Source organism: Clavelina lepadiformis, chromosome 1 (genome assembly GCF_947623445.1).
Source record: "Clavelina lepadiformis chromosome 1, kaClaLepa1.1, whole genome shotgun sequence".
Lineage (NCBI taxonomy): Eukaryota > Metazoa > Chordata > Ascidiacea > Aplousobranchia > Clavelinidae > Clavelina > Clavelina lepadiformis.
The window spans coordinates 7,266,051-7,276,352 of record NC_135240.1 but is presented as its reverse complement, the minus strand read 5'-3'; the positions used below and the strand labels follow the sequence as shown (position 1 = coordinate 7,276,352).

General features: G+C 36.6%; 2 protein-coding genes across 3 annotated transcripts; both read right to left on the bottom strand.

Moving 5' to 3' along the window:
* Window positions 1-12: 12 nt before the first annotated feature.
* Window positions 13-5,025, bottom strand: LOC143462814 (organic cation transporter protein-like). The gene is made up of 13 exons (XM_076961112.1): window positions 4,779-5,025; window positions 4,509-4,610; window positions 4,281-4,410; window positions 3,667-3,770; window positions 3,251-3,405; window positions 2,847-3,016; window positions 2,561-2,692; window positions 1,876-1,970; window positions 1,382-1,516; window positions 1,213-1,310; window positions 893-1,001; window positions 547-771; window positions 13-447 (listed from the first exon to the last, which is right to left on the bottom strand). Exons 1-13 carry the CDS (start codon window positions 4,922-4,924, stop codon window positions 387-389), a joined length of 1,662 nt encoding a protein of 553 aa, XP_076817227.1. The 5' UTR covers window positions 4,925-5,025; the 3' UTR covers window positions 13-386.
* A 910-nt stretch (window positions 5,026-5,935) lies between these two features.
* LOC143466524 (uncharacterized) lies at window positions 5,936-10,076 on the bottom strand. 2 transcript variants are annotated; one of them, XM_076964971.1, is made up of 7 exons: window positions 7,894-10,076; window positions 7,576-7,675; window positions 7,421-7,496; window positions 7,186-7,320; window positions 6,987-7,058; window positions 6,671-6,854; window positions 5,936-6,598 (listed from the first exon to the last, which is right to left on the bottom strand). In XM_076964971.1, exons 1-7 carry the CDS (start codon window positions 8,060-8,062, stop codon window positions 6,306-6,308), a joined length of 1,029 nt encoding a protein of 342 aa, XP_076821086.1. In that variant the 5' UTR covers window positions 8,063-10,076; the 3' UTR covers window positions 5,936-6,305. The 2 variants fall into 2 exon arrangements, with proteins under 2 accessions (XP_076821086.1, XP_076821085.1); XM_076964970.1 differs by having other exon boundaries at window positions 6,671-6,857; window positions 7,894-10,073.
* Window positions 10,077-10,302: the final 226 nt, after the last annotated feature.

Here is a 10,302-nt window from a genome sequence, read left to right as displayed (position 1 = left end):
TCAGTCATCAAATAGCCACATGTGTAGTATATTGGTGATTTCATGCCATTCAAAACTTCGGTATATTGTTTTGAACTTTTTAGAAAGCAAATGCCCAATTAAGGGGGCAAAGATATATCTAATAACGACTACAATTAAACAAGCAATACGAGTTTATGGTCTACAATCATCACTCACAACATCAACAACGATATACGCGTACAAAAAACGTTCCACTTTTTCACTAATTTTAAATAAGGTTGTCATTGTTATAGTGATTCTAATCCAAAGCGAAGTTTCGAAATTTTTTTTCGAAAGTTTTTTACGAAGACGTAAAAAGCAATTGCGAATGCTGTTCACTGCTAGTTTGACCCAATCAACTGACACCACTGAACCTTGAACGAGAGCTAAAATTGCGTCTGCTGGTCACATGCTGGGTTGTCCTTCCCTTCTATTGTTGTCTTTTCCCTATTTAATGAATGGTGAAGAATTTTAGTGGCCGTCAAACATAAGAAGTGAAACAATGAATAATTAATAAACAGATGTTTTACAAAAATACTGTCTTACTCCACATATTTCCCCTGGTAAAAGAGTTCGGCTTCTGGAATGGTTTGTGGCATCGTTTTGTTCATTGTTTCCGGGAAAAAAATACCCAGTATCCCGGCAATAACCGACAACGAACCAAATACTGTCGTAGGAAGCCAGGACACATAGTCTTGCAGAAAAATTATGTACGGAGAGGCAATGCTCCCGATCCTAGCAGCCATTGAACCTATACCCAAAGCGTTACCCCTTGAAAGAAGTAAGATGTCATATAGAAGGTGGAGTAAGCGTTGTATTTCCTATCATTGTACAATTTAGTTTTCATACGATAGAATTTTTTTCGCCGATTTTTCAAAGTTCACAAACTTACCTCACCACGGTCGGATAGAGCTCGGCCGTGTAATTGTAAATAACAGCAAATGATCCTGAAACCCCAACTTTCCCGACAAATGCAAACACAACCCCGGTCGTTATTAGTGCTGAAACAAAACATTGCATACATTTTTAGAGCAGATTATCGAGAAGCTAAAATATGTCGACAGCAACAAATTTGTTTACAATAACTAACGGATTTGCTACTCGTTTACTTTCTAGAAAGGTTTTAAAAAGTTTCCTGAGATCACTTTGAAATTTGACAACGTTGAAGATAAATGAGAAATAAGTTATTACTGGCTGTGCAACTTTGCCCACCTTGGTTGCCGTTTGCGAGTTCAGTGAAGGCTGTGCTAACCAGACAAGCTACGCCTTGAAGAACCATGCAGAGAACCAGGAGAACTCTCCGTCCCCATCTTAAAACATGTCAATCATAATTACTTTGTGACTTCAAAGCTATTGTCGCGTTCTTGGCCTTTATACATACCTATCCATAGTAAATTGTACAAAGAAATATCCAATGAGTTCCATTGCCCCGTTTATGGCATTGTTTACAAAAATGTCCCCAGCCAAAGATCCGGCATTTAAGGACAGGCCATAGTATACCATTGATATTACCAACCTGCCCAGAAAAAGAAATGTTAGGAAAAACCAGCGAAATATAGAAACAGGCTCTTCATAGATTTAGTTTCGTCATTACCAAAGCAAGTAGAAAAACTTAATTGTTTTAAAGAGTTGTATCAGTGTGAGGCGAATGGATAAATCTCAAACACATTTTCAAGTAGATTAAATGTGAACAAACGGGAGAACTTTACTTTGACCTATATTATTCTAATGCCGCGTGCATATAGAACAGTGCTAAATTGATAGAGGTTATGAGTACCGTAACAAAGTATTGTATGTTTCGCACGGTTATGGGTCTATTACTCACATTCTGATGTATCTTACTTTGTGCAGCAATCTACCCTCAACCATACTTACCAGCTGAACATGTTATTCAAGGTAATGAGTCTCATCCGCTTTGTCTTAAAGAGATCGAATGAGGTGTACGTTTTGTTCATTAACTCTGGATCGGTCTGAACAATTGTTAGATGCTTTTACCGAGAAATAAACGGTACTTGCGATTACTGACATAAATGTCAAAAACAAAACAAAACAACAACGTTCAGTGACCGACTCAGCACAGATGTAAGGCTGTAAGCTAACTAAGATGAAGATACTCTTCAGACAATATTGTAATGATCCAACGTGAGCAAATATGGAAATACTGCAAACTTGTTTTGCCTCGTTGTTCAACGATAGTTGACTTAGTGGATAATGGATAAACGACATGTGCCCTGTTTGAGATGTGTAATAAGACCATATATCTTCCAGAAGGCGATGTGCTTCCAAACGAGTCAACGAAAAATTGAAGCCGATTTAAAAAAATTGAGTTGGCTGTCACCATATGATGAATACTTTGGAATAATTTTTAATTAAAATGAAAAAAAAACAAACACGCAAGCCGTAACCCATGCAAAGCAAGCAAGCAAGATAAATGACAACATACAGACCTACACTTGCCAGTACACGCCTAGCTTTGCCCAGGGACACGTATTGATAAACCACATAAAATCTTTTACGTCAAAAAAGATATGACTTAAATTGTTCTAAAGCGTTCAAGCACCTGAGCTACTTCAGCTTCTTCCCAATCTTTTTCAGTCAAAATTTTTCGGTTGTGCTTGGCGAATATTTCGGTCAATTTCCTGCCTTTTTCATCACGCCCGTTGGAAAAATGCCACCTTGGAGAATCGGGAAGCTACAGAGCAACATTGGCGTAAAATTAATTTATATAGTCCTTAAAGTATATCACACAATACTACATCTTCGCAAATGTTCACATTATAAGTTGTTGTGTGAAAATCGCAATATGTCTTTTTTCTACTTGATTTTAAAAGAGTGGTACTTCTTACTATGAAGTAAATTATGAAAAACGGAATGGGTGACAGGGATATGACGAGGTAAAACGCCCTCCAGTCCCGCAAGAAGTAAGAAACCAGCGAGTTGAGAGTGTAACCAACTGCAAAGGCTGTGTGAGCGTGCACGCCTGTTGATGTTCTCTTCTTTCCAGAGATTTCAATCACTGAAACCCGCCACATCACATTTCAAGGCATATTTAGACCATAGACGAATAAATAAGGTAAAGCAGTTAGAGATAGTACACTCGTAACACCTCTAAAAACATCGTAAAGTTTTTTCAGAGCGATAAAACATATTTTATGCCAAAGGTCAATTTGCTGTTATAGCTAAACAAGCGGTAAATTGATTACAATGTACCTTATGCAAGTATGGGGTAAAGGGGCTAATATTGGCTTACCGTAGACAAACATGTTCAGATATGCTCCGTGTGAGAAAGCCGCGGAAAAGAACCTTAGCACGACAAATAATTCAAACCACGGCGTAAAAGCGGTAGCCACTCCTGATATCAAACAACCGATGCAAGTGACCAGCATTGTATTACGTCTTCCTATGCTGCGTTAATCAGTAAAGCGATGACAGCAAACACTTTTGTATTATGTCAACTGAATGCACGTTTTGTAAAGTTTAATTTGTTGTTTTATAGTAAATAAAACCAGTAATGCCGTGTACAGGGACAAACGGTCCATAACTAAGTTTGCATTGTTTGGGCAACAACACCCCAGTTTGAGAGGAAAACGCTTAACAAAAACGCCCTTGCATCAAAATAAGAGATCTTGATTCATACTCATTGCCATTTTGAAAAAGTTTACTTACTAGTCGGCTAAATTTCCGAAGACAATAGCTCCTGTCCACATTCCGGCAAAAAAGATCGAAGTCGCCACTGTGTCCAAGATATTTCGATCGCAGACCAAATTCCACTGAAATAGATGGGTGTGTGTTGAACTTAACGACTGACTATGAAATCCAAAAAAATTTTACTACATACGACACTAAAACAAAATATAGTTACATCTCAGCAGTGATGGCATCCAACTGGTTTGCAACGGTTTAAGAGAACCGATCAAAAATTATCATGAAAGAATCTTAATTAACTTTTTAACCTATTGCAAAATATATCTGGGGACCCCTTGGGACATTTCAAGGTACAATTGTGTGTCGCTGCACTGCTCTTAAAATCTCTGCTAAATGAAGTGGTTCTTCATAAGTTATTCACACAGGAAGTTGGTTGCTTATACTTAACGATTTCTTTACTTCGTGGTAAGCTGTAAGAGTTATTCACCTACAGTGAGTAAGTGACCAGGGAATCAGTAACCGAGTTTACCCCAGTTATACAGAACAAGTTGCCTGGAAGTTGGAGGTTGCCCCAGAGGTTGGAATGCCATTACTGTAACTTGGTTATTGCAAGGAAGAAAGTCTGCAAAACCCACTTCGGATTTCACGGTCGAGGTGAAGGTGCTTGTGTCAAATTGGTAACCCATGTCACAATCTATTGGGGCGGCAGACATGTTCACACACGCCAGGCTCGGTGGTTCACAACTGCTCAGGTTGTAACCATACCTACAGCCAAATCAATTCCGATTAGTTTTGCTTGATTACGCATAGCACTTGGAACATGATACAGTTTAGGGAAAATCTGTAACTGCCGGATAGCTTACCTCTGGCAGGTATCGTATTCACCACCAGCGGTGTAATTGAGAATATCAGTTTCGGTCAAGTTAGGATAGGCAGTGCTATTGTCCAAAGGTGGTACGTTGCATCTAAACTCGAAATTATATAGCTTAATGAAAAAGCTATTGCTATTCATATCTAATAAGACACAGTGGCGTTAAACAATATGCAAATAAATATTTTATTTCAAAATTCGTTCAAAATCATACCAGTCGACCTCATATTGAAACAAATGAAAAGAAGATACATTATTTTACCTGAAGGGCACATCGGCTGCATAAAACACCGACGAAATATTATGAAGCCCTGTTGGTACGCCTAACCAGTAGAGCATTAAAATCAAGACCATTTGGTAACGGCCAAGGTGTCCTATTTTATCCAATATTCGATCAAATTCAATCATAGTTTTAGTTTTTAGAGCACAGTGTCGATTTTAGCTTGTTCTTTTGAGAAAAAGTAGACTACCTGGGAATTTTGAAGTGATCTAAATATAGCAATATGAAACGTCAGAGTTCGACTTTAAACTTCCAACTAACTTGCAAACAACAAAAGTAATATTAACAATAACCGGCAAAACACAAGAACATCTTTGCTATATTTTGCAAATCACTTTCATTCTTGTAAAATCGAAAATTGTCTTAGTTATCGTTATAGGCCTATTAATTAATATGCCCCTAAACGTATGCCTTCCATACTGTATAACCGTATATCGCACAACCGGTAACCTTCTTTTACCGCTCGTCTTTCATAATAATAATCTCAATTGCTGAAAAACTCCGGAAACGTATATTTAATCACTTTATGGTTTATTGAAGTGCCTACACAATAGCCCAGGCTTCATATTTGAGGTTTGCGTAAAACTTTCCGCTCCCTTTAGTCAAGTTATACGCATTGGTAAATATTAGCAGAAAGGTTTTTCGCTGAGCCTGCAATTGTGTGCAATGTGGCCTCAATCCTTTATCAAGCTCCATGCGGAGATTAAAACAGACAAATGATGCATAGAAAAACAAAAGAATTCGTGTTTGAATTAAAGACGGCTTGACTTAGAAATGGAAGATCAACCATTCACAAACTGTTATCCGCTCTGCACTCTCATATTGTCTTCATCGTATCGCTCAGTAAAAAGTTTCGGCTGTGTAACCACCATATTGCACCAGTGATGGCTGTAATGTATTGTGCAGTAGTTCTTTTCAACTAGTTTCCTTAATAAGTTTAATTGTTATCCTATAAAGCAGAGTACAATTTATTATCAAAATTCACTTGGATGCACTTCCAAGGCGACACTCTTCATTCATTTCATTATCTGCACCTTGTCACTTGATGATAAGTTGTTACGGTCACAATCTTAACATAATGTTCGTAGCCTTCCCCAACCTAATGTAAGCATAGGTAACCTTCTCAATCAAACACCTGATAATAGTCATTCTGATGAATCTTTTTAAAGCAAAATATCTGATAGAAAACGCGGCAGTCACAGTAAAGACGGTGAGATGGGTAAATTGCACAGAACAATCCGATTTTCGAACGACATTGATTATACAGATCGCATCGATTCAAGCAAAGCGAAACTTGCGAAACAGCCTGAAGGGCAGGAGAAAGTTAAGCAGAAGAAAGAAAATAAAAAAAATAAATAATTTTCAAGGATGCAGCACGGCCAGTAGCGATAATGAGTTAGCTCGGAGCTTTGAATTATGAACTTTTTAAAGTTTAATTCCTGGTATCCTAAACGTCATAACAAAAAGCACGCATTTCTTAGGAGGAGCCACAAGTCATATCATTGATCGTTACGATGCTTTTTTTAACATAAAGATCCCGATACAGGCCGCAGCCGCAGCGACGCCGATTGAGATGTGCGGCAAGTAATCTGACACACCACCGCCATCTGACGGCAGTTCGGTCGGCTTAGCAATTGCATCTTCGCTGACGGCAAACGACTTCAGCCGTGAAGTAAGACTTGAAACAGGTTCATTTTCTGGTTCAGGCGATGTATGGGAGGGTGGTGGCGATGTGGATTTTGACGCAGAAGTACTTCCAATGGACCCCACCATTTCAAATTCATTGCTATCGCTGCTTGTACCTACAAGTAACGAACTATTGTTGCAAAATAACTGATGTAAGCTTTTAATACAACAGCAGTGAATCGTTTCACCTGTATTGCCGTTGGAATTGATATTAGAAGTAGCGTCTCCGCCTCCCATCATCTGTATGAGAGATGCCGTCATCTGAGGTCGGTCCAGTATTTCTGGAGGCGTGGCAGAGCTTAGGCTTTCTCTCTCCTCTTCGTCATTCAATGATTGTAGCATTGAGAATGGGGGAGAGTCAAGTGTAGGTTGCTGCTGCATAGATTGGTTATTAATATTAATATAAGACTGATAACTAAAGTTTATCAATAGGGCACAAATAACTAAAAGCAACTGCTTGAAAAAATGACAATCTTTTTTGTAGAATTGCAATTGTTTTTATACCTCGTCCTTTTGCACCATCACGATACTGGAAAGAATTTCTTCAGACTCAAAAGCAGTTTTAGGTACAGACTCCTAATAAGCATAAAAGAAATTCTATAGATTATTGACGCAAAACATTAGCATCAACCATGGTCATATCATTTGGTCAGTGATTTCTAAGACTTCAAGACTAAAGCAAAGATAATATTGTTCTACTTACCCAACCACCTTCTTCAATGATGAACTCTTTTGCAACATCATGCAAGCATCTTACAGTTAAATTAACAATTTCTTCAAGCCTTGAAACTCCGAGAGTCGTGCAAGTGAAATACATTAAATGCAGTATCAAGGAAACCTAGAAAAATAATGGGTAGAAGTTGCTTTAATTATTTTTACACATTCACAAAGCAAGGAAATAGCAATGGAATACATATGTCAAATTTACGTGTTCCAACCTGTTCCCAAGATTTTATATTCGATCTTCCTATCAGCCTTTTTGTGGCATCTTGAAATGTTTGCTGAGTTAATTCACTGCAAAAACATATTAGAAAATACAAGGAACAATATTTGTTGAGAAAGTTTTTGATGAATAAATTAATTAGTTATTTACCTTTGTTCAATGCTTTCCACAGAAGTAGCAATTCTTCCAACCAGTGATATGTCAAATTGCAAAGATATCTCAACAAGATTTTGAGCACTAGACTCATAACCTAAAACGTGAAAAATGAGGTTGCTCTATTGGCAGTAATAGTAAAGAAATAACATGCTAATCTTCTACACTTGTAAGACATACAGTAAACAGTATATCGGTAAACCAAGTATGACGTAAGTTACAACAAAATTATTTCACATTTCACCATTGCAAGCAAAATTCCCATTCCAAAGTTTAAAGCAATGTCATACTAAAGTAAATCAAAATGTAAAATACCTGAAAGAGGAAAATTGAATGCTTCTATTTCCCTCTCAGTAATTGTTTGAAATTGAGACAAAACATCAGCATCTATTTTAGAATCTCTTGAACTTACAGTTTTGAGGAAACTGAGGCAGGTAACTGTGCACTGGTCCATGAAGGAAACATCTTTCACAGGTGAAGCCATTTTTATGAAGAGATGAAATGAAAATAATTTTTTCTCAAAATTAACAAAACGTATAAACCTGTGTACTTTTAGCAACGAAAATATTACATGCTTTACTGCATGTTTCACTAGTCTAACAGTAAGTCTAAATGAACGATTAGCCTAAAATTAACAGATACATGGAATGTAAGAATTTTGAGCACATCAAGGATTGGGTTACTGCTTCGAATTAATAACCCAGGCAAAGAAAATGGCATAGAGTGCATTTAATTTTTTTTTCAAACAGGTATTTCTGACATGAAACTTGTTTTCTAAAATACATGAAAGCAGAAACTGTGTAGGTAGCCAAGTTGAGTGGAAACCTAGGGGGTTTGTGGGTGCTGGAAATTGTAAAAATAATGATAAATTTGATAAAAATGCAGAAATAAAAAAGTTTAATATACAAAATCTACCGTTATTGTTTGTTATCGACGGAATGATACTATCTAAAGAATTAAATATAAACAGCAGAAAAGAAGCAAGAGCATTTTATGTTTGTTGGTGGCTTTATAGTATTGCATATTTATTTGTCATTATCTGTGGGGTAACGAAAAACAAAATGTTGCAAACTGTTTTCACTGGAAAAATTGTTAAAAAGCTATTTTTACAGCTTTTCGTTAACGTAATTTAAATGTTATATCATAGTAACCAAAACCTAACCTAAATCTACCTTCTAATGTAAATCTAACTCCAATAAAACCTTAAATGGTTAAAGTAAACTTTTCGCATACCCATTTTCCTAACCTAGCCGCCTATCTTTAACAACAGGTGGTGCGACCTACATACGGTGAAATAGTCACTTCGAAAATAAAATGCTAACCTTTATAAAGATAAAATAACAACTCTACCAGCAAACAATAAGTGGGAAAATGCAAGGGCTTAAAATGTGCAAAAATATTACAACTACATAATAAAAATGAACAGTGGTTCGCACGGCCACTAAACTCAAAAGAATTTTATGACAAATTTCAATAAAGTTCAATCAATTTCTGACAAACACGTTATCAATAGTTTCATAAGCTCACTCAATGTTTGATCATCGTATAGTTTGACTGCAACCATAGCCACAACCACAGCAACTATACTTGTTACAGCCTACCGGTACTGCCATCATTTGAAAAAGAAGCATATTCCACATTGATATATACATCAATGCCTCAAATAGCTAGCAAGACAAACAAGGCATCAGTATGCAGAATACAAAGTATTTATTCTTGAAGTTGAGTTTAAAAGAAAACAAAAAATGTTATTTCTTTTTGAAGTTTTCTGAAACATGACGAGTGCATCTAAGAATACAACTCAGACTTGCTCACCAAACCAATCTTTTTGTATAGTTCTGGGCAATGGGCATGCCTGCTTTGAGCACCAGCACAACCAAGCACATATGCTTGCAGTGTTTAGGAAACTTTTTGTTTAACTTTCTTTCCTGGCAGTGCTGCAGTCTGGCAATGGTTGTAAGTATACTGAAAATGTGTGATCTTATGAATCAAAAATTACAAAATTTTTTCAAATGCAATTGGTAAAATTATTTGATGCAAAAACTTAAATAATACAGCAGTAGTCAATAAACATTCTGCCCCAAAGAGGAGATGTTAAAGATTACCAAAAGAATTTATATATTCCAACGCAATCTGTTTAAGGTATATAAGTATGTTTCCTTCTAATTGAAACATGCAATTTAACAAAGTTATCTCAATTCAAAATTTTGCCGTTTCATCCTCAGCTGACACACCCCAGCTCTATGTCTGTTATGTTATTTGTAATTGTAATGAACACTTCTCTATTATTCTTATAAATATCAAACAAAAAAATCTTTTTTGGATTGCCTTCCTTCACAGAGCTTATTCACTGAGCTCGCAATTTCATGCCCTTCAGCCAGTATCTGGCATCTTGGTTAATGAAGGCTTTAGTAGATAACCTACAGAATATCCCAAGGCAAGCTACTTGAAACGAAGTTGTCCAAGTTAAATTGCTTTAAAGGGCAAACGTGCATAACCAGTTGCAACAAATGGTGGGCAATAGGTATTACACCAAACACATTAACGATCAAATCAAATACTGTAAAAATAACCCCAACTCGAGTTAATCTTAATCTAGCGATAAATACATGTATTTAACCTTGTTTGTTTTATTATCTTTGGTACTACCTCGGTATGTAAAATGGCATTCGATGAAAAATGTGAGATTTCTATGCTTTGTATCAGCGAAATATGTTTGCACGA